At 43.9% G+C, this 24,373-nt stretch overlaps 1 protein-coding gene across 2 annotated transcripts in view; it reads left to right on the forward strand.

Annotated features, from left to right (window-relative positions):
* LOC116751649 overlaps nt 1–23,894 on the forward strand; it is a 42,941-nt gene extending 19,047 nt beyond the window's left edge. Inside the window, exons 6-7 of one of the 2 annotated variants that reach the window (XM_032627828.1) lie at nt 6,466–6,566; nt 20,638–23,894. In XM_032627828.1, coding sequence (XP_032483719.1) covers nt 6,466–6,566; nt 20,638–20,775 — 239 coding nt within the window. In that variant the 3' untranslated portion in view covers nt 20,776–23,894. Of the gene's footprint in view, nt 1–1,012; nt 1,024–6,465; nt 6,567–20,637 lie in introns of those variants that run through there. The other variant, XR_004349310.1, reaches the window with a different exon arrangement.
* The last annotated feature ends 479 nt before the right edge of the window (nt 23,895–24,373 follow it).

The raw sequence follows: 24,373 nt of genomic DNA on the forward strand, positions 1-24,373 counted from the left end.
CTCAAGTCCATTCTCTACATCTGCGTCTTCGTTTCTGTCCGGCCCCTGGGCTCTTCTGAACCATTTTTTAAAAATTAATTCCATATATATGTGTTAGCATATGGTAGTAGTTTTTCTCTTTCTGACTTACATCACTCTGTATGACAGACTCTAGGTCCATCCACCTCACTACAAATAACTCAATTTCATTTCTTTTTATGGCTCAGTAATATTCCATTGTATATATGTGCCACATCTTCTTTATCCATTCATCTGTCAATGGACACATAGTTTGCTTCCATGTTCTGGCTATTGTAAATAGAGCTGCAATGAACAATTTGGTACATGTCTTTTTTTGAATTATGGTTTTCTCAGGGCATATGCCCAGTAGTGGGATTGCTGGGTCATATGGTAGTTCTACTTGTAGTTTTTTAAGGACCCTCCATACTGTTCTCCATAGTGGCTGTATCAATTTACATTCCCACCAACAGTGCAGGAGGGTTCCCTTTTCTCCATATCCTTTCCAGTATTTATTGTTTGTAGATTTTTTGATGATGGCCATTCTGACTGGTGTGGGGTGATACCTCATTGTAGTTTTGATTTGCATTTCTCTAGTGGTTAGTGATGTTGAGCATCTTTTCATGTGTGTGTTGGCAATCTGTATTTCTCTTCTTTGGAGAAATGTCTGTTTAGGTCTTCTGCCCATTTTTGGATTGGGTTGTTTGTTTTTCTGATATTGAGCTGCATGAGCTGCTTGTATATTTTGGAGATCAATCCTTTGTTAGTTGCTTTGTTTGCAAATATTTTCTCCCATTCTGAGGGTTGCCTTTTCGTCTTTTTTATGGTTTCCTTTGCTGTACAGAAGCTTTTAAGTTTCATTAGGTCCCATTTGCTTATTTTTATTTCCATTACTGTAGGAGGGGGGTCACAAAGCATCTTGCTGTGATTTATGTCATAGAGTGTTCTGCCTATGTTTTCCTCTAAGAGTTTTATAGTGTCTGGCGTTACATTTAGGTCTTTAATCCATTTTGAGTTTATTTTTGTGTATGGTGTTAGGGAGTGTTCTAATTTCATTCTTTTACATATAGCTGTCCAGTTTTCCCAGCACCACTTACTGAAGAGGTTGTCTTTTCTCCATTGTATACTCTTGCCACCTTTATCAAAGATAAGATGACCATATGTGCATGAGCTTATCTCTGGGCTTTCTATCCTGTTCCATTGATCTATATTTCTGTTTTTGTGCCAGTACCATACTGTCTTGATTACTGTAGCTTTGTAGTATAGTCTGAAGTCAGGGAGCCTGATTCCTCCAGCTCCGTTTTTCTTTCTCAAGATTGCCTTGGCTATTCGGGGTCTTTTGTGTCTCCACACAAATTGTGAATTTTTTTGTTCTAGTTCTGTGAAAAATGCCATTGGTAGTTTGATGAGGATTGCACTGAATCTGTAGTCATTTTCACAATGTTGATTCTTCCAATCCAAGAACATGGTATATCTCTCCATCTGTTTGTATCATCTCTAATTTTTTTCATCACTGTCTTATAGTTTTCTGCATACAGCTCTTATGTCTCCTTAGGTAGGTTTATTCCTAGGTATTTTATTCTTTTTGTTGCAGTGGTAAATGAGAGTGTTTCCCTAATTTCTCTTTCAGATTTTTCATCATTAGTGTATAGGAATGCAAGAGATTTCTGTGCATTAATTTTATATCCTGCTACTCTACCAAATTCATTGATTAGCTCTAGTAGTTTTCTGGTAGCATCTTTAGGATTCTCTATGTATTTTATCATGTCAACTGCTAACAGTGACAGTTTTACTTCTTCTTTTCCAATTTGGAATCCTTTTATTTCTTTTTCTTCTCTGATTGCTGTGGCTAAAACTTCCAAAACTATGTTGAATAATAGTGGTGAGAGTGGGCAACCTTGTCTTGTTCCTGATCTTAGAGGAAATGGTTTCAGTTTTTCACCATTGAGAACAATGTTGGCTGTGGGTTTGTCCTATATGGCCTTTATTATGTTCAGGTATATTCCCTCCATGCTTACTTTCTGGAGAGTTTTTATCATAAATGGGTGTTGAATTTTGTCAAAAGCTTTTTCTGCATCTATTTAGATTATCATATGGTTTTTATCCTTCAGTTTGTTACTATGGTGTATCACATTGATTGATTCGTGTATATTGAGGAATCCTTGCATTCCTGGGGTAAACCCTACTTGATCATGTTGTATGATCCTTTTAATGTGCTGTTGGATTCTGTTTGCTAGTATTTTATTGAGGATTTTTGCATCTGTGTTCATCAGAGATATTGGCCTGTAGTTTTCCTTTTTTGTGACATCTTTATCTGGTTTTGGTATCAGGGTGATGGTGGCCTCGTAGAATGAGTTTGGGAGTGTTCCTCCCACTGCTATATTTTGGAAGAGTTTCAGAAGGATGGGTGTTAGCTCTTCTCTAAATGTTTTTTGTTTTTTTGGCGGTACGCGGGCCTCTCACTGTTATGGCCTCTCCCGTTGCAGAGCACAAGCTCCGGACGCGCAGGCTCAGCGGCCATGGCTCATGGGCCCAGCCGCTCCGCGGCATGTGGGATCTTCCCGGACCAGGGCACGAACCCGTGTCCCCTGCTTCGGCAAGCGGACTCTCAACCACTGGGCCACCAGGGAAGCCCTCTAAATGTTTGACAGAATTCACCTGTGAAGCCATTTGGTCCTGGGCTTTGGTTTGGAAGATTTTTAATCACAGTTTCAATTTCAGTGCTTGTGATTGGTCTGTTTATATTTTCTATTTCTTCCTGATTCAGTCTCAGAAGGTTGTGCTTTTCTAAGAATTTGTCCATTTCTTCCAGGCTGTCCATTTTATTGGCATATAGTTGCTTGTAGTAATCTCTCATGATTCTTTGTATTTCTGCAGTGTCAGTTGTTACTTCTCCTTTCTCATTTCTAATTCTGTTGATTTGAGTCTTCTCCCTTTTTTTCTTGATGAGTCTGGCTAATGGTTTATCGATTTTGTTTATCTTCTCAAAGAACCAGCTTTTAGTTTTATTGATCTTTGCTATTGTTTCTTTCATTTCTTTTTCATTTATTTCTGATCTGATCTTTACGATTTCTTTCCTTCTGCTAACTTTGGGGTTTTTTTGTTCTTTCTCTTTTTTTAAAAAATACATTTATTTATATTCTTTTATTTATTTTTGGCTGAGTTGTGCCCCCATTACTGCACGCAGGCCCTCTCTAGTTGCAGTGGGGGGGGGCTACTCTTTGCCGCGGTGCACGGGCTTCTCACTGAGGTGGCCTCTCCCGTTGCGGAGCACGGGCTCTACGCACGCAGGCTTCATTAGTTGTGGCTCGTGGGCTCTAGAGCACACCCTCAGCAGTTGTGGCGCACGGGCCTAGTTGCTCTGCGGCATGTGGGATCCTCCCCGACCAGGGCTCAGACTGTTTTTTTTTTTAATGGGTGGTGCTGTATTCCTCTCTTACTGCTTGTTTGGCCTGAGACGTCCAGCACTGGAGTTTGCAGGCAGTTGGGTAGAGCTGGGTCTTGGTGCTGACATGAGGACCTCTGGGAGGCCTCACTCTGATTAATATTCCCTGGGGTTTGAGGTTCTCTGTTAGTCCAGTGGTTTGGACTTGGAGCTCCCACCACAGGAGCTTGGGCCCAGCATCCGGCCTGGGAACCAAGATCCCACAAGCTTCATGGCGCAGTTAAAAAAAAAAAAAAAGGAAAGAAAGAGAAACAGAAGCAGTACAATATCAAAGAATAAAAAACAAAATAAAATTAGAAAGATAAAAAATATATTAGGAAAAATAAAACTATAAATTGAAACAACTGCAACAGGTAAAATAAAACCACAACAGAAAAAAGAAAAAAAAAGGGGGGGGGGGAAAGCCAAAAGGAGAAAACAACAACAAAGTAGAAAGAATAAAATAAAATTAGAGAAATAAAAGATTCCATTCACTTTTCATCACACTCTTTTATCTCTCTGTTACTCAGACTCAGTAATTACTATTGTCCTATCTTCATTTATGCTGATTCTTTTTCTACTGGCTCAAATCTGCACTAGAATTTCTTTTTCAGCTTTTTTTTAGGTTTTATATCTCTTTATTGATATTTTCTTTTTGTTCATATGGGTACTTTTGCTGTCCCCTTGTTCCCAATTTATAGGCAAGTGGCAGGACCTGAATTCAGACCCAGGTAGTTTGGCTGAAGTCTGAGGTCTTAACCATTGCCCCTCCTTGCCCTGGCCATGACTTCTACATTAGTTCACCTCTGTGAAGCACATCACCCTGGGACTTCTTGGTTAGTTACCTAAGAGGACACAGGGGCCAGGGGGCAGGAGACCCTGTAAGATGACGTGCGTTAAGTGAGACCATGTGCTTTAGCCTAACCACGCCCCCCCAAATAAAAAATACAAAAACAGAAAACTCTCCATCTTGTTCAGAAGGCATTTAAGGTAACTAATTTTCAGCACATACCACATTGGAGGAGGAAACAAGATGGCCTTTTCTTCAGCCCTCAACACTTGCTAAATGGTTTCCAGTGACTATGAGGACAACATAGGTTATCTGTTAACCATGGAAGTCTTCACACTGTCTTGTACACCCCTCCTGGTTCATCTTCTACTTCTCCGCTCCTTGCTCACACTGTTCCTAGCTCTTCCCAGGTTTGGTTATACCTCAGGGTCTTTGCACTTGCTGTTTCTTCAGCCTTAAAGCTTTTTTCCCCACATGCCTACCTGGCTCCATCCCTTCATCTTGGCTTTGATCCACATCACCTTATTAAAAAGATTTCTCCTGCTGAGGAGACCACCCTGCTGAGGTCCCTCTCTAGCCTCTTGTTCTACTTTGTCTTTCTCCCAATTATTTTTTTTTAAACATAAATTTATTTATTTATTTATTTTGGCTGCATTGGGTCTTCGTTGCTGCTTGCGGGCTTTCTCTAGTTGCAGCAAGCCGTGACTCCTCTTCGTTGCGGTGCGCGGGCTTCTCATTGCAGTGGCTTTTCTTTGTTGTGGAGCACTGGGCTCTAGGTGCTCGGGCTTCAGTAGTTGTGGCACGTGGGCTTCAGTAGTTGTGGCTCACGGGCTTCATTAGTTGTGGCTCGCGGGCTCTAGAGCACAGCCTCAGTAGTTGTGATGCACAGGCTTAGTTGCTCCGCGGCATGTGGGATCTTCCTGGGCCAGGGCTTGAACCCATGTCCCCTGCATTGGCAGGCAGATTCTTAACCACTGCGCCACCAGGGAAGCCCTCTCCCAAGTATTCAGTGATGTTTTCTGTGTCCATTTCCCCCACTGGATGAAGGTCTGAAGGAGCAGGGATCTGTCTCTCTTGTTCACTGCTTCCTCTCTGGTGCCTGGCCTGTAGTGCACACTCAGTCAATGTTATGGACTGAATGCTTGTTCCATCCCAATTCATATGTGCAAACACTAACCCCCAGTGTGATGGTACAGTAAGTGGGGAGTTTGGGAGGTGATTAAGTCATGAGGCTAGAGTCCTCAGGAATGGGACTTGTGACCTTATAAAGGGAACTCAGGGAGCTCTCTTGCCCCCTTTTTCTACCATGTGAGGACACAGTGAAATGTCCCTCTATAAATCAGGAAGTAAGCTCTCACCAGCCATCAAATCTGCTGAAGCCTTGATCTTGGACTTCTCAGCCTCCAGAACTGTGAGAAATAAATTTCTGTTGTTTATAACTGTTAAGTCTATGGTATTCTGTTCTAGGAGGCTGAGCAGACTAAGACAGTCATTATCTGTAGTTAAATGAATGAATTTACATCGTGCACCTTACATTCTGCAGAGAAGGCTTTCTTTACGATGACCTCGCAATGACAACAAATGGAAAATCCCACCCACTCACTGAGCAATTATTGGCACTTACTGGATGCTAGGCATTAGGTCCCAGTGGCTATAGGTTATATTTAGGTTTCCTGCCATCATAATACTACATGTTTTTCAAAGACCAAGATTCCTAATTGTCTCTATTCTTGAGACCATAGGTTGGAGGCTGCTCTACTTCAGCATGTGGTCACTGGAATATCCCTTCACCTGTAGGGTTTCAGGCCATTACTCCATGTAGCTCTGCTTTGAAATGCCACCTTGCAAAACAGTTGAGACCATTGTGAGCCCTTCTGCTCTTAAAACATTGTAAACTTGATCTACAGAGATGGAAATAGTTTAAATGGAGATTTAAAATGTACCAGTATCTTTTCCTCTCCCAGGTCTGCCTTGGTCCCTGGGCAGCCATGTTCCTAGGGGGATGAAGGTGATGTTGATAGGGTACAATGTTACCATGGAGATGATTGGGACTGATTCTATGGACCGTGTTCTTGGAGTTATGCAAGTTGATAGGGTATAATATTACCATAGAGACAGCTGGGCCTGGTGCTGTTATTTGCAATCATTCTAGCTATTATCCTGGCAAAAAGGGTGTGAAGAAATTAATTTGCCAGCAGCTCCAAGGACATGCAACTGCTACAAATTCTGTGTTAGTTTGTGTTTCTACCAACAGATCCACGAATATCTCCTGGAACCACTGTGAAGATGGAATATGCAAAATCGCCAGAGAGGATGCCATGCCAGAAAAACCTTCCCGTGTACACTTTGTTGAAGGTTTGTTCCAAATTAATTGCCTGATAAAGCAGAGATGTTTGTGCCATTTGTTTTAAAGCATAAACAAAAGAAGAAAGATAAAGAACAAAAAAGCCCACCTTGAAAGTTCACAGTGGGTCTACAAATCAACCTCAAGAAAAGAGCAGCTGGGGTTATGCCTCTATATGCTTTATTTTTTTAAATATTTATTTATTTGGCCGCGTTGGGTCTCATTTGTGGCATGCGGGATTTTTCATTGTGGTGAGTGGGCTTCTCTCTAGTTGTGGCGCACAGGCTCCAGAGCGCGCAGGCTTAGTAGTTGCGGTGCGCAGGCTCTCTAGTTGTGGTGCGCGGGCTCTAGGGTGTGCGGGCTTCGCTGCCCCGTGGCAGGTGGGATCTTAGTTCCCCCACCAGGGATCCAACCTGTGTCCCCTGCATTGGAAGGCGGATTCTTAACCACTGGAGCACCAGGGAAGTCCCTCTACATGCTTTTGCACCTAGATTTTTAGTTTTATTTCAGTGGGCTCACTGTTTCCTGTACTGAATTTTCGCAAAGTAAATTTTCTGTCATTAGCATATGTGGCAGCTAGTATCACTTGTTCTAATTAGAAGATAAGAGTAAAAACAGATGTGATGACAACCACTATGGAAATCGGCATGGCAGTCCCTCGAACTGTTAAAAAACAGAACTACCATATGATCCACTTCAGGGCATGTTCCCAAAAGAACTGAAAGCAGGGTCTCCCCTACACCTGTGTTCACAGTAGCATCGTTTACAACGTGAGGGCTCTCTTCTGGATTGGATGTCTCATCCAATCCACACACAGCATAAAGAAGGCGAGAAAGCTCTGCGGGGTCTCTTTTACAAGGCAACTATTTCCATTCACGGGGGCTCCACCCTCCTGACCTAATCACTCCCAAAGGCCCCACCTCCTAATGCCATCACCTTGCATTCACACCCTGACCCTTGACGATAAATAATCCAAATGCCTCAGTACTGAAAGAGAACTTTTTGTTTTGTTTTTTTTTTTATTTTTAAAATAGTCTCCACTCTTGGCATCCAACAAAATCCCTGGCACTGAGAGGCAGCAAAGATAGTTTTAGTCCTGCCCTCCTGGAATTTACCATTTTCTGGAGGAAACGGACTGGGAACCTGTGTAGTAAAGAGTTTAACTTTGCCCCAAAAGAGGTCTGGCCTTTGTCTCAAGCTCCTGGAGATAATCGCTAAGTGTCTTTGTTTCCCTGGGGGCCTTGGGTCCAATGGATAGTCTTTTTTTTTTAAGATTTTTAGAATTTCATGTAATCAACGGATAGTCTTATGATATGACTTAGGCTGGGGGCCAGAAAGACCCACGGTGTGATTTAAGGTGGGGGCTTTGGGTCACACGGTATCAGTGGACCTGTAGACTAAGCTCGACCTTGTGGGCTACCAACCAATCAATCACTCGCGGCCACGTAATGGAGCCTTAGTAAAAACTCTGAACCTGAGGCCCAGGTGAGTATCCATGGTTGGCCATACTCTGTGTACCTCATCACACATCGATGATGGGAGAGGAAATGATGCCTCCATGGGGAGAGGGCGCTAGGGGCTGTGCACCTGGTGCTTCTCCTGGACTCTGCCCCATGCACCTCCTTCCCTCGGCTGATTTTGATCTATATCCTTTCCCTGTGATAAACCATAACTGTGAGCATAACAGCTTCAGGTCAGTTCTGTGAGTCTTTCCAGCAAATTACCAAACCTGACGGTGGTCTTGAGGACCCCTGACCTTGCAATTGATATCAGAAAGGAGGGGCGGTCTTGGGTGGATTGTGTCCTCAAGTTTCATAGGTGGCTGTAACCCTTTAGGCAAATAATTAAATGAAAAATATTTATTTGTAATTCTCATAGTCCTTTGAATTAAAAAAAAATCCAACAAGGAGGGTTGCTCTGAGAACCCAGCTCTTCTAGATGTTATTCATGCTAGAATTTTTAGAGTTTTTCACTGTTTGAGTCCAGCATGGACTGATTTCAGTGTAGGCAGAGTGCTCTGAAGGTTGGGTTTGACTCCACTTGGGGACAACTGCCTTTGGGAGGTTCTCATCACCCCTGCAGGGACCCCACTATTCTTGGTTTAGGTGCGTGTAACATCTGCAGCTCTGATTTCTCCCAGCTGGGTTTCTGACCTGTGGCCTTGATGAGGGAGCAGTCCTCTGAAAAGTCTCCCCACTTCTTCTGTAAACAGCCATTTGGGTGTTGAAATAATCCTATAAGGCTTACTCTTTGGGGGTTTTATAAAAGCTGCTACAGAGTTAAAACACTTTTGGTGACTGAGTCAGTTTTCCCGGGTCTCTCCCATGCATACGTGTTATTAAACTGAGTTTGATTTCCTCCCGTTCATCTGTCTCATGTCAGTGTAATTCTCAGAGCAGCCTAGAAAGGTAGAGAAAACTTTCTTCCTCTCCAACCATACTCTCATGGTGAGATACATTTGTCAGAATCCATCAATGTACAACACCAGGAGTGAACCCTACTGTAAACTCTGGACTCTGGGTGATCATGATGTGTCCACGTAGATTCATGGATTGTGACCAACACACTGCTCTGGTGCAGGATGTTCATGGGATAGTTGGGAGTGGGTTCTAGCTCGTGTGTGTGTGACTGGGGGGGGACAGAGCAGGGGACATAAGGGAACTTTCTGCTCAATTTTGCTATGAACCCTAATCTGTTCTAAAAAAGTAATAAAACCTATTTAAACGAACAAATGGAGTTAAAACACTTTTGAAATATCAGGAGGATGACCACAGTGAGATGTCACCTCACACCCATCAGGATGGCTAGTATAAAACAACAACAAAGAAAATAACAAGCTTTGGTAAGGATGTGGAGAAATTGAAACACTTGTGGACTGTAGGTGGGAATGGAAAATAGTGCGGCCACAATGGAAGATAGTATGGTGGATCCTCAAAAAAGTAAAAATAGAATTACTATGTGATTCAGCAATTCCACTTCTGGGTATAGAACCAAAATAATTGAAAGCAGGGTCTTGAACAGATATGTGCACACCCACATTCACAGTGGCCAAAAGGTGGAAGCAAGCCTAGTGTCCATCAAACAGATGACTGGATAAACAAAAGGTGGTCCATCCGTACAGTGGAATATATATATATATTTATTGAATTATAGTTTATTTACAATGTCGTGTTAGTTTCAGGTGTACAGCTCAGTGATTCAGTTATATATATATATATATTCTTTTTCAGATTCTTTTCCCTTATAGGTTATTACAAAATACTAAGTATGGCTCCCTGTGCTATACAGTAGGTCCTTGTTGGTTATCTATTTTATATATAGTAGTGTGTACATGTCAGTCCCAAATTCCTAATTTATCCCTCCCTCCCCTTTCCCCTTTGGTAACCATTAGTTTGTTTTCCATGTCTGTGGGTCTATTTCTGTTTAGTAAATAAGTTCATTTGTATCTTTTTCTTTTTCTTTCTTTTTTTTAGATTCCACATATAAGTGATATCATATGATGTCTGTCTTTCTCTGTCTGGCTTACTTCACTTAGTATGATAATCTCTAGGTCCACCCATGTTGCTGCAAATGGCATTATTTCATTCTTTTTATGGCTGAGTAATATTCCATTGTATATATATACCACAGCTTCTTTATCCATTCATCTGTCTATGTACATTTAGGTTGCTTCCATGTCTTGGCTATTGTGAATAGTGCTGTTATGAACCTTGGGGTGCATGTATCTTTTTAAAAAAATTTTATTGGGGTATAATTGATTCACAATGTTGTGTTAGTTTTGGGTGTACAGCAAAGTAAATCTGTTATACAAATACATATATCCACTTTTTTTTAGATTCTTTTCCCATATAGGCCATTACAGAGTATCAAGTAGAGTTCCCTGTGCTATACAGTACAGGTCCTTATTATTACATATAGTAGTATGTATGTGTTAATCCCAATCTTCCAATTTATCCCTCCCCTCCCCTTTCCCCCCAGTAACCATAAGTTTATTTTCTACATCTGTAACTCAATTTTGGTTTTGTAGGTAAGTTCACTTGTAGCCTTTTTTTTAGATTCCACATATAAGCAGTATCATATATTTGTCTTCCTCTGACTTACTTCACTCAGTATGAGAATCTCTAGGTCCATCCATGTTGCTGCAAATGGCATTATTTTGTTCCTTTTTATGACTGAGCAGTAATATTCCATTGTATATATCTGCCACATCTTCTTTATCCATTCCTCTGTTGATGGACACTTAGGTTGCTTCCATGTCTTGGGTAATGTGAATAGTGCTGCAGTGAACATTGGGGTGCATGTGTCTTTTCAAATTATGGTTTCCTCTAGATATATGCCCAGGAGTGGGATTGCAGGATCATACGGTAGGCTTATTTTTAGTTTTTTTAAGGCTCCTCCATACCATTCTCCATAGTGGCTGTACCAGTTTACATTCCCACCAACAGTGTAGGAGGGTTCCTTTTTCTCCACACTCTCTCCAGCATTTATTATCTGTAGACTTTTTGATGATGGCCATTCTGACCAGAGTGATGTGATACCTCTTTGTAGTTTTGATTTGCATTTCTGTGATAATTAGTGATGTTGAGTGCTTTTTCATGTGCCTGTTGGCCATCTGTCTGTCTTCTTTGGAGAAATATCTATTTAGATCTTCTACCCATTTTTTGATTGGGTTTTTTTATTTTGAGCTGTATGAGCTGTTTGTATATTTTGGAAATTAATCCCTTGCATTTGAAAATGCAAATATTTTCTCCCATTCTGTAGGCTGTCTTTTTGTTTTGTTTATGGTTTTCTTTGCTGTGCAGAAGCTTTTAAGTTTAATTAGGTCCCATTTATTTTTTTTTGTTTTTATTTCCATTACTCTAGGAGACAGATCCAAAAAGATATTGCTGTGATTTATGTCAAAGAGTGTTCTGTCTATGTCTTCATCTAGGAGTTTTATCGTATCCAGTCTTACATTTAATTCTTTAATCCATTTTGAGTTTATTTTCATACAATGGAATATTATTGGGCCTCAAAAAGGAAAGAAATTCAGACACCTGCTACAACATGGATGAACCTTGAGGACACCATGCTCAGTGAAATAAGCCAGATGCAAAAAGACAAATAGTGTATCATTTCCACTTATATGAGGTCCCTAGAGGAGTCAGATCCACAGAGACAGAAAGTAGGAGAGTGGGTGCCAGGGGCTGGGGGAGGGGGATGGGGAGTGAGTGTTTAATGGGGACAGAGTTACACTTTTGCAAAACAAAAATGTTCTGGAGGTTGGTTGCACAACATTGTGAATATACTTAACAGGACTGAACTGTACACTTAAAAATAGTTAAGGTAGGGCTTCCCTGGTGGCGCAGTGGTTGAAGGTACGCCTGCCGATGCAGGGGACGCGGGTTCGTACCCTGGTCCATGAGGGTCCCACATGCCGCGGAGCGGCTGGGCCCGTGAGCCATGGCCGCTGAGCCTGCGCGTCCAGAGCCTGTGCTCCGCAGCGGGAGAGGCCACAGCGGTGAGAGGCCCGCGTGCCACCAAAAAAAAAAAAAAAAAAAAAGTTAAGATGGTAAATTATATATTATATGTATTACAAATTTTAAAAAAATCAGGGATATGAAATTGTTGAAAACGGAGCGATCTCAGAGCTTCCCAAAAGGAGTACAGCCAAGGCTAAAGGTAAGGATGAGCTGCTGTATGGCCTGGAGCTGGCGATTTTGTGCGGGACCTGGCCTGGCAGCTCAAGCTGCAAGCAAGGACCCTCTGGCATCCAGCTCCCTCTTTGATGAAGGAAGGTTTAAGAGAACGGGCTCCTGCAGGGCAGATGCTTGCTCTCAGCTCATGGTCATTCCTGTTTGTCCTTTGATATTTGTGTCTGCAACCTCTGTTTGTTTGGCAGTACTGAGTGGTATTCGGGATCTTAGTTCCCAGACCAGGGGATCGAACCTGTGCCCCTGGCAGTGTGAGTGCAGAGTCTTAACCACTGGACCGCCAGGGAAGTCCCTGGTCTGCAACCTCTGGGCAGAGAATTTTGCCTGAAAGGGACTTTGGAGATGACCTGGATGAAGCCCATTGTGCTATGTATTTGCATGCCAGCTTTGCATTCTTCAGATTTGCAGGCTTTTTTTTTTTTATGGCTCACAAATTGTAGTTTATTGAATTTTTAGACACATATAGAATAATTAAGCATTGCAAATTTGTTTTAACATTTCTGTTGAAAAAACTTTAAAGTGTATTACATACATTCCTTAGTTTCATAACCACAATACACTCTATGATGTTTAATTTTTCATGGTAACAAAGGGCTTTGAATATTAATCAGTATACTAAATATTAAACTATTATAATATGTACAAGAGATTTCCTAGTACAGTATTCGTACTTTAACCCAATAGTGCCCTACAGATGAGGAAGATAATGTATAGAGGTTATATGACTTGCCCAAGGTCCCATGGCTAGTAAACAGAGCCAAGTCTCCTGTGAAGTGCCTTTATCCATTATACTATGACTTCTATGCATACAGAAGGAATGAGATACGAGATCAGCTTCTAATCCTAGTAATGTTGCTAGACTAGCTGTTTTGAGTAGATTCCTGATAGGTCTCACTGTCATAAAATCAGAATGAAGAAAGCACAAGTGTATAAACCATAGAATTTTTTTTTTAAATTTAAATCATGGCATAGGTAGATGGAGGCGTTGGCCAGGGACTTAAAGAAGAGTGAAGGCAGGGACAGAACATTCCAGCCACACAACCATGTCACTTCCAAAACAGGTTTACCTGCGCGGGTCTCCGAGTGCAGCCGTAGGAAGGAGGTGTCTTTCGTTCACAGTGAAGATGGATTAAATACTCAACCTGGGGCACAGTGGGTAAGACTCCACACTCCCAATGCAGGGGACCCAGGTTCGATCCCTGGTCAGGGAACTAGATCCCTCATACATGCCACAACTAAGAGTTCGCATGCCACAACTGAGGAGCCTGTGAGCCGCAACTAAGGGGCCCGCCTGCTGCAACTAAGACCCGGTGCAACCAAATAAATAAATAACAAATAAATATTAAAAAAATAAAACCTCAACCTGGTGGCTTCCCCCCTGCAATCCTCACCCCCAGGGCTACCTGCATAAAGGCCACCCTTCCATTGCTGTGGGGGACTTACAAGCTGGTGCGCTGACATGTCCAGTGAGAGGAAAATCACTTTGATTTTAAGTGGTCAGGTGGTTAAATGGAGAACACAGGAAACCTGCAGGTGTGAAACCTTAAGTTAATAATATCTCGGGATTTCCCTGGCAGTCCAGTGGTTAAGACCCTGCGCTGCCACTGCAGGGGGCGCGGGTTCCATCCCTGGTTGGGGAACTAAGATCCCGCATGCCATGTGGTGTGGCCAAAAAAAAAAAAAAGAAAATGTCTCACCAGTATCCTAGTCCGGAAATTGCTGTGAAACAAATGTTTTTTAAATTTAAAAATTTTTTTACTTTTTTTTAAGAGCATATTTTTAAAAAAATTATTTATTTTTGGCTGTGTTGGGTCTTTGTTGCTGCGCATGGGCTTTCTCTAGTTGTGGTGAGAGGGGGCTACTCTTTGTTGTGGTGCACGGGCTTCTCATTGCAGTGGCTTCTCTTGTTGCGGAGCACAGGCTCTAGGTGCGCAGGGTTCAGTAGTTGTGGCTCGTGGGCTCTAGAGCGCAGGCTCAGTAGTTGTGGCGCATGGGCTTAGTTGCTCCACGGCATGTGCAATCTTCCCAGACCAGGGATCGAACCCATGTCCCCGGCACTGGCAGGCAGATTCTTATCCACTGCACCTCCAAGGAAGCCCTCTCCACATGTTAATGCGTGTCAGGCAGTATCTCACGGTGGTTTAGATTTGCATTTCCCTAATGATTAGTGTCGTTGAGGAAATATTTTTTACATTGGAAATGATTTCAAGGTGACAGAAAAGTATTTAAGCTTATATAACTGCCAGCCACTTGTTTTCAGAGATGACAGGGATGCTCAACTTGGTTCTCATCCATCTTCTGTGCTGTAGCATGACTTCTTTCTTCTTCAAAAACCGAAAATACACACACCTGGGCTGGGCCCAGTGCACCTGGACACACAGGTTCAGCTGCTGGGGAGGGCCGATGGCAGCTGCAAAACCACTTCTGACACGTGATCCCCTGGAAGCTCAAACTCTTCATGTACGCAGAAGCCAGCTGTGCTGAGAGGCCGGCTTTCTCTCCCCAGGCCCCACTGGTCCATCCTTTGCCTTAAGGCCAGCTCCTTCTCTGGGTGTCACCTGCAGCATCTTTCTAGCCAAGGACAGCTTTTCAGGCTCTGGCTTCTTGCTACACACTCTGCCTTCGGAGCACTTACCACAGGGAGACTTACCACAGGGAGACTGTAGAGGGATTTGTACATTCAGGTTTCCCATGTTACGTCCCCAGACCTGACACATAGACATCAGGGACCTGGTCTGTCTTCTATGCTGGAGAAATGTCTGCTCAACTCTGGCCACCATATTAATTAAAAACATAGTTCTAAACTGTTTATTTTCAACTTCAAAAATACATTATTACTAGTGTTACCAATTCCACATGTGTTTAGATTTATCCAGTTACCACTTTTTTTTTGCTCAACATTCCTTCTTGTTTCTCAGTCCTTCCCTCTCAGATCACTTTTTGTTCTGCTTGAAGAATGTCCTTTTTTAAAAAATTTCTTATAATTTCTTATACCATTTTATTTTAAAAATTATTATTTTTTATTTATTTATTTTTGGCTGCGCCCCGCAGCATGTGGGATCCCAGTTTCCCTGACCACTGGACCGCCAGGGAAGTCCAGAACGTCCTTTATGGAGGTCTGCTAGTGACAAACTCTCTCTTTTTATTTGAATGAAAATGTCTGCTTTTTACTATGTTCTTTTTTTTAAAAAAAATATTTATTCATTTGGCTGCGTGGGCTCTTTAGTTGCAGCCTGCGGGCTCTAGTTCCACACCTAAGGATTGAACCCAGGCCCCCTGCTTTGGCAGTGTGGAGTCTTAACTACTGGACCACCAGGGAAGTCCCTTTTACTATGTTCTTAAAAGTTGTTTTCAGTGCAAAGTTGACTTTGGTTTTTCACAATCCAAAATTTGTCTACTTATTGAAGATACGATTCCTTCTCTTCTAGTTTCCAATGCTGCTTCTGCAATGTCAGCGCTCTGTGTAATTGTTCTTATTCTACCTGATCTGAAAGTCATCTCTGTTTTAGATATTCTACAGTTTTATTACAATTGGACTACATGTGGAGTTTGGGGGGTTTTGTTTGGTTTTTTTGGCCACGGCAGGCGGCATGAGGGATCTTCCCTGACCAGGGATCAAACCCACGCCTCCTGCAGTGGAAGGGCAAAGTCTTAACCACTGGACCACCAGAGAAGTCCGGAGTTATTATTTTGATAAATTTTAAATTGAAATGTAACACTGTATAGTGAAGAATTACCCAAAGAGAGGTCTGGCCTCTGTCCTAGCTCCTGGGAGGTAACCTCTAAACCCTTGGGATTCTCTAAGTGATAGGATGTATTGGCTATTCTTGGAGAGCCCCTCGGAACACACTTTTTTTGCTGTTAGTTTCAAGTGTACATCAAAGTGACTCAGTTATACATATATATAATCTCTTTCAGATTCTTTTCCATTATAAGTTATTACAAGATATTGAGTATAGTTCCTTGTGCTATACAGTAGGTCCTTGTTGTTAATCTATTTTATATATACTAGTGTGTATATGTTAATCCCAAACTCCTAATTTATCTCCTTGCATCCTGGTATCCCCTTTGGTAATCACGTTTGTTTTCCATATCTGTAAGTCTATTTCTGTTTTGTAAATAAGTTCTTTTGTATCATTTTTTAAGATTCCACATATAAGTGATATCATATGATATTTGTCGTTCTCTGTCTTCACTTAATATAATATCTAGGTCCATCCATGTTGCTGCAAAGGGCATTTCATCCTTCTTTATGGTTGAGTAATATTCCACTGTATATATATACCACAGATTTATTCATTCATCTGTTGATGAACATTTAGGTTGCTTCCATGCCAATCGCAAGTTCAGGTTGTCACCTGTGCTTCTGACCAACTGGCTATAAATCAGAGGTTACCCACCACCCCTCCTTGGGTTCGATTAATTTGCTAGAGTGGCTCACAGAACTCAGAGAAACATTTTACTTACTATATTACCGGTTTCCTACAAAGGCTATGAAAGGACCCAAATTGACAGGCAGATGAAGAGATACACTGGGCGAGGTGCTGAACGCAGGGGCTTCTGTCCCTGTGGAGTTTGGGGCTCAGCACATGGATGTGTCTGGTTCACCAACTTGGAAGCTCTCTGGACCCCATCCTTTTGGGTTTTTATGGAGGCTTCATCACATAGGCATGATTGATGAAATCATTGGTCAGTGGTGATTGATTCAACCTCCAGCCCCTCTGGAACTGAATGTTCCAGACAGGGTTGGTTCTCCCGGTCAACGAGCTGCCATCCTCAGGTACTTTCCAACAGTCGCCTCATTAACATAGACTCAGGTGTGTCGAAAAGCGCTTGTTAGGACTATCAAGACACCTTTATTGCTCTTATCACCTAGGAAATTCCAAGAGTTTTAGGAGCTCTGTGCCAGGAATGGGGATGAAGACCAATATATAGTCCTTATTATAAATCACAATATCACAGGATACAATTTGAATGTAGAATCAATTACAAATACCAGATGAATTGGATGTGGGGGGGTGAGAGAAAGCGAGGCAGTGAGGCTGACTCTGAGAGTTTTGGCCTGAGCACCCGGAGGATGGAGCTGCTTTGGATGGACAACAAGGTTGTTATTACTGGTTTTTATTTTTAATTTAATTTAATTTAATTTTGCTTTTTTGGGTCCCAGCGTGTGGCTTGTGGGATCCTAGTTCCCTGACCAGGGATCAAACCTGGGCCCTCGGCAGTGAAAGCGCAGAGTCCTAACCACTGGACTGCCAGGGAATTCCCTATTAGTGTTTTTAACTGTAAAGTATTAACTTTAAAATAATTAAAATCATTCACATTTTGGTCATTCGTCTCTATGAACACGTTTCAAATTCTAAACCAAAGGGTCCTATCGGTGGGTTCAGGTGAATTCATTTAGTTGACTAGTGTTTGCTGAGCACCTATTACACACCAGGCACTATTACAGACACACGGGATACATTGCTGAACAACACAAAGACTCTGCTTGGCGGGGGGGGCGCGAAGGACAGAGGCTGATGGCACAGTCAATACATGATTGACATAGTAAATAAGGAAATCAGAGAGTGTGTTAGAAAGTGGTATGTGCTATGGAGAAGGGCGGCTGGGAGAGCTGAGTGCTGACGGTAGGGGTTGCCATACTGAATAGGGTGATAGGAGTTGTTGAGACTGGAGCAAAGGTCTATGGGAGCTGAGGGAGGGACTTCCCTGGCGGTCCAGTGGTTAAGACTCCACACTTCCACTGTAGGGGGCATGAGTTCGGTCCCTGGTCGGGGGAACTAAGACCTCGCATACCATGCAGAGCGGCCGAAAATAAAAATTAAAAAAATAAAAATAAATAAAGGAGCTGAGGGAGGAGTGATGCGGATATCTGGGGAAAGAATGCTCCAGGCAGAAGGACTGCATTGTGCAAAGGCCCTGTGGCAGGACTGCACCTGGCAGGCTGGAGGAGCAGTGAGGAGGCCGGTGTGGCTGGAATGAGTGAGTGGTGGGGACTGGCGGAGGCGAGGGCAGGGGGCCTTGAGGACCATGGTTGGGACTTCAGCTGAGGTCAGTGCAGCCACTGAGGCTAGTCCTTCTAGCCTAAGAAGATTCCAGAAGCTCTGATTGCAAGAAATGCTGTCTTTACCTTGCCCTAGAAATATAATCCATGGCTTCTTCCACTTTATTCTTTGGGAAATTTTAAATATGGAGAAAAAAATCTAAGTCCAGGATGTAGGGGAGTCCAGTAGAGCACAGCAGGCCACTTCAAGATGTTTGATAACAGCACATACAAGGGACCAGCAGATGACTGTTAAAAGGAAAACCAGCCTTGGAGCCACTGAAGGCGCAGCTTTCCTTCCCCTGGCTCTCACCAGCGAGGTCTCCCAGTGGTAATTACCGCACTTTTGTAATTCCATCCTGTCCTGTGAGCTTCAGCACTGATCTCAGAAGCACAGACAATGAGCATCACGATGGAGGCATGCACGTCCCTTCCATAAACACAGCGGTCATGATCTCCATCAGATAAAAACGATCTCCAGGGTTCCCCAGGGTGCCTGGATAAGCCAGCAGAATCAAGTCTTAATTATCCTGGGCTGAGGCTTCTCACACTGTCTCTCAGCCAGCACCTGAGGATCTGGGCTGTGCTCATCAGAGGTTAGCTGGATGGCTTGGATTTATTACGACTTACGAGGTTTTTAAGAAGTTGAGGTAAAGTATGCATAACAGAAAATTGGCCATCTGAACCATTTTTCAGGGTACCGTCTGTGGCATTAAGCACACACACTGTTGTGCAGCCATCACCACCATCATCTCCAGAACTCTTGTCTTGCAAAACTGAAACTCTGTCCCCATTAAACACTCACTCCCTACCCCTTCCCTCAACCCCTGACCCCCACCATTGTCCTTCCTGACTCTGCAGTTGACTGTACTTTAGGGACGTCATATACCATGTGGAATCATATGGCATTTGTCCTTTTGCACTTATAATGTCATCCATGGTGTAGCAGGTGTCAGAACGTCCTTCCTTTTGAAGGCTGAATAATATTCCATTGTATGGATGGACCACGTACATCTGAGGATGGATGTTAGGGTTGCTTCCACCTCTTGGCTATTATGAATAATGCTGCTTTGACCATGGGTGTACAAATACCTGTTTGAGTTCCTACTTTCAATTCTTTTGGATCTATACCTGGAAGTGGGATTGCTGGATCACATGGCAGTTCTAGTTCTATTTTTTTTTTTTTTTTTTTTGGTGGTACGCGGGCCTCTCACTGTTGTGGCCTCTCCCGTTGTGGAGCACAGGCTCTGAACGCGCAGGCCCAGCGGCCATGGCTCACGGGCCCAGCCGCTCTGCGGCATGTGGGATCTTCCCGGACCAGGGCACAAACCCGTGTCCCCTGCATCGGCAGGCGGACTCTCAGCCACTGCGCCACCAGGGAAGCCCCTATTTCTGATTTTTAAAGGGATCTCTGTACTGTTTTCCACAGCATCTGCACCATTTTACATTCCCACCAACAGTGCACAATGGGTTCCAATTTCTCAGCATCCATCTCCAACACTTGTTATTATTATTTTTCTGATAGTAGCCATCCAATAGTACGAGCTGGTAGTTACTCCTGAGTTGTTTTTTTTTTTTTTTTAACTATCATTTATTTATTTGGCTGCGCTGGGTCTTAGTTGTGGCACGCAGGATCTTTGTTGATGCGTGCGGGCTCTTCGGTGTGGGATGCGGGATCTTTGGGGTTTTTACATCTTTATTGGGAGTATATCTGCTTTTACAATGTGTGTTAGTTTCTGCTGTATAACAAAGTGAATCAGCTATACATATACATATATCCCCATATCCCTCCCTCTTGGGCCTCCCTCCCACCCTCCCTATCCCCACCCCTCTAGGTGGTCCCAAAGCACCAAGCTGATCTCGCCTGTGCTATGCAGCTGCTTCCCACTATCTGTCTTACATTTGGTAGTGTACATATGTCAATGCTAATCTCCACTTCGTCCCAGCTTACCCTCCCCCGGCCATGTGCTCAAGTCCATTCTCTACACCTGCGTCTTTATTCCTGTCTTGCCCCTAGGTTCATCAGAACATTTTTGTTTTTTTTTAGTTGCGGCATGTGAACTCTTAGTTGTGGCATGTGGGATCTAGTTCCCAGACCAGGGATCGGACCCGGGCTGCCTGCATTGGGAGGGCAGAGTCTTAGCCACTGGACCAGGGAAGTCCCACTGCTGAGTTTTAAGAGGCTGCTTCTGCCTTCATGGAAGTGTGTCTCGAGTTTATAAAATCATTAAAAGACCTGGTAAGCAGCCCCGGGGGAGTAAGAGCCAGATGAACCCAGGACAGTGAAACTCTTCTCCGGGAGAAGCAGCGCCACTGAGGCCCACCCCATGGTGCCTTTCCCAGGGTCACCTGGTGACAAGAGCTCATGCGTGGGCCATGTTGGAGGAACACCAGCTTGGGCAGAGATGGGTTTCGTTTCTTCAGTTCACGGTTGGACAACCTGTTCTGCCACAGTCTCACGGATGCCACTCCCAGGCTTAATTTGCACTGCAGAATGAGGTCAGTGGAAGAAAGGGAGGAGATGACACACGAGAGGCAAAGGGGAGATGGATGGAAGGGGGCCGGGCAGGACGGCCACCTGGTTTTGTCACATCCACGCCCCGCTGCAGGCTCCCCTAGCCACGTGTGTGTGTCTACACAGACCCCAGGGCTGGGGGACGATCATTTCGGCCGTGATCCTCTTATGAACAGGAGAAGGTAAAAGGATGCTTAGAAGCTACCCTAAATCAGGTCCCTAAATCAGTGCTTCTCCATGGGGGATGATTTTACTTCCAAGGGACATCTGATCATGTCTGGAGATATTTTTTGGTGGTCAGAACCCTGAGGGGGGATTTTTTTAGTTAGGAAAATTTTTATTTCAAAAAGTATTGAGGGCATCCTAAAACCTTAAACAGGATTCTGGACACTGTAAACTTATAGAACAGACAAATATGCCAATCTGCCTCCTCTCTGGGGCTGGAACTGGATGTTGGACTGGAGGAAGGGTATCCTTTATTACATAGCAGTCTCTGAAGTCATAAAAATAGAGAGTACTTTATAATAGTAGATCAGCATTAAATACTAGCCACTGAATTTTCATAACTGAATTTGTCTCATAGACTAAGTCTGCACATCCACCGTGTAGAGAAAACCACAACCCCCAGGTTGGCCCAGCCTCTGTCCCCAAATCATGTGTACAGACATCTGTCAGTGGTAGGGCTCCCAAGCTAGAACTCGCACCCACGGGAGGGGAGGGAAGGAGACAGATGTTTCTGAAGGATCCTCCGTGATCCTGGACCCCCACCTGGAGGCTGAAGGGACCTGCTGGTACTGAGGCTGCTGCCTCCCTTTCCTACCCTTGATGGGGTCCTGATGGTGGGGACCTGGGTGGTTCTAGAGAGTGGACATGGAGGAGAGTGGACCCACAGGAGAGGGATGCAAACCCCGCCCCATCTCCCTTCACTGGCCCACACAAAGCCAACCATCATTGGAGAGGCCGCCAGACGGCAGGATAGTCAGCTGCGTGGTGCTCAGTCACGGAGAAGTAGCAAAAAGAAGAGAAAGACCAGGAACCCAGGACACTAGGCCCCCTGCCACAAGGGAGCTTCTACAGGGAAGATCAGACAAAGGCGTGAGCCCCAAGGTGGCACCAGGGAGGGAGCCTGGGCTCTGGCCTTTGGTACTGACCAGTGATGGATGGATGCCAGGGTCACTGCTCAACACCCTACAGTCCCTGCAGTGCACAAGACAACCCACAGTGACGCTGAGGTCGAGAACCCCTGCCTGACACCATCTTCTAACAGACCCTTGAGAAAAAGGCCCTGACATGGGCCAAAACCCAACACACACCGCCTGCTTATTTTCTTCCACAGAAGGGGGTAAAATGCTACATTGTAGATGTTTTCAGTTTGCACTCCCTGTGGCCAGCTCCACCCTGGCAAAGTAGAGAAAACAGAGCTTCTCTGCCAGCTCTAAGGATGGTGATTGAACCTGTCTGTATGTCCACACCAAAGGTGTCCAGCAAACTATGTCCTGGTGCCCACGTGTTCCTGGTCTATTTTGGTGATGTGATGGTTAATTGTACGTGTCAACTTGGCAGGGCTGTGGTGCACAGACATTTGGTCAAACGCTATTCTGGATGTCCCTGTGAGGGTGTTTTTGGATGAGATTCCCATTGAAATCAATAGACTTTGAGCAAAGCAGATTGCTCTTCACAACGCAGGTGGGCCTTTTCTAATCAGCTGAAGGCCTGAACAGAACAAAAGACTGACTCCCACCCTCACCCCCAAGCAAGAGGGAATTCTGCCAGCAGACAGCCTCCGGGCTGGAACTGCAGTATCAGCTCTTCCTGAGTCCCCAGCCTGCCAGCCCACCCTGCAGATTCTGAACTTGCCAGTCTTCTTAATCACCTGAGCCAGTTCCTTAAAATCAATCTTGAATGAGTCTGCTCATGCTGTCATACCAACTCACCATAAACTAGGTGACCTCAAAAACAGAATAAAAATTTTCTTTTTCTTTTTCTTTTTGGCTGCGCCACACAGCTTGTGGGATTTTAGTTCCCCGACCAGGGACTGAACCTGGGCCCCCAGCAGTGAAAGTGCCACCAGAGAATTCCCAGAAAAAAATTTTTTTTCACAGTTCTGGATGCTGGGAAGTGATGAAAGGGAAAAACCAAGATCGAGGTGCCAGACAACAGAGTTTCTAGTGAGGGCTCTCTTCCTGGCTTATAGACGGCCACCTTCTTGCTGTATGCTCACATGGCAGAGATAGAGATGGAGATGGAGATGCAGAGAGACAGATTAAGACTGTTCTCTGGTGTCTGTTCTTATAAGGACATTAATCCTATCATGTCAGAGCCCCACCCTTATGACTGCATTTAAACTTAATTACCTCCTTGCAGGCCCATCTCCAAATACAGTCACATTAGGGGTAGGAGTTTCAACATGAATTTTGGGGAACACAATTCAGTCCACAGCAAATCTCTTTCTATCCATGTACACATCCTATTGGTTCTGTTTCTCCAGGGGAACCCTGACTATGGAGGTGAGATGAGATCTTCTAAATAAAGCAACACAGGCACTGTTTGTCACTGAGCACAGGTGACAATGGTCACCTAGGGTTCCCCTCCCCTCTATGGCTCTGTGTATAACCTGCAGGCAGCCAACTCTCACCCCTATCTCTAGCTCTGAATTTTCCTCTGCGCCCATCACTGGCAGCAGCGGTTAAGGGCACGACCACCAGAGTCCACCTGCCTGGCTGTGACTAGGCCAGCTCTTCCAGGACAGTGGTGACCTTGGGTAGATTATTAACCCTCTCTGTGCCTCAGTTCCAACTACAACGTGGGGGCAATGGTAGGAGATGCAGCAAAGGGTGTGGTGAGGGTCATGTACATATATGGATACGGACATACAGTTTTTAAATGAACAGACTTTGTTTTTTAGAGAAGTTTTAGGTTTACAAAAAATTGAGCAAATAGTAGGGAGTTCCCATGTATCTCCTCTCCCCACCTGTCCTCCACCCCATAGTTTCCAGTTTCCCTAATTGCCCTCCACCCCATAGTTTCGTTTCCCTAATTATTAACATCTTGCATTAATGTGAAACATTTGTTACAATTGAAATTGGTTTACAACTGAATCAATATGGATACATTACTATTAACTAAAGTTCATGGTTTACATTAGGGTTCACTCATGTTGTATATTCTACTTTTTTAATAGGCTTTATTTTTTAGGGTAGTTTTAGGTTCACAGCAAAATTGAGCAGAAAGTACAGAGATGTCCCCTATAGCCCTGGTCCCCCCCCCCCGCCACATGCATAGCCTCCCCCACTGTCGACATCCCCCACCAGAGTGGTATATTTGTTGCAATTGCTGCACCTACACTGACACATCATCATCACCCAGAGTACACAGTTTATATTAGGGATCACCCTATGCTGCACAGTTTATGGGTTTGGACAAATGTCTAATGACATGTATCCATCACTACTGCATCACACAGAATGGTTTCACTGCCCTATAAGTCCTTTGTGTTCTCCCTCTTCCTCCCACCCTTCCCCCCAAACCCCAGGGAGGGGGAGGTCTCCTTTTACTGTCTCCGGT

The sequence above is a fragment of the Phocoena sinus genome, chromosome 3, assembly GCF_008692025.1.
Source record: "Phocoena sinus isolate mPhoSin1 chromosome 3, mPhoSin1.pri, whole genome shotgun sequence".
Taxonomy (NCBI): Eukaryota; Metazoa; Chordata; class Mammalia; order Artiodactyla; family Phocoenidae; genus Phocoena; species Phocoena sinus.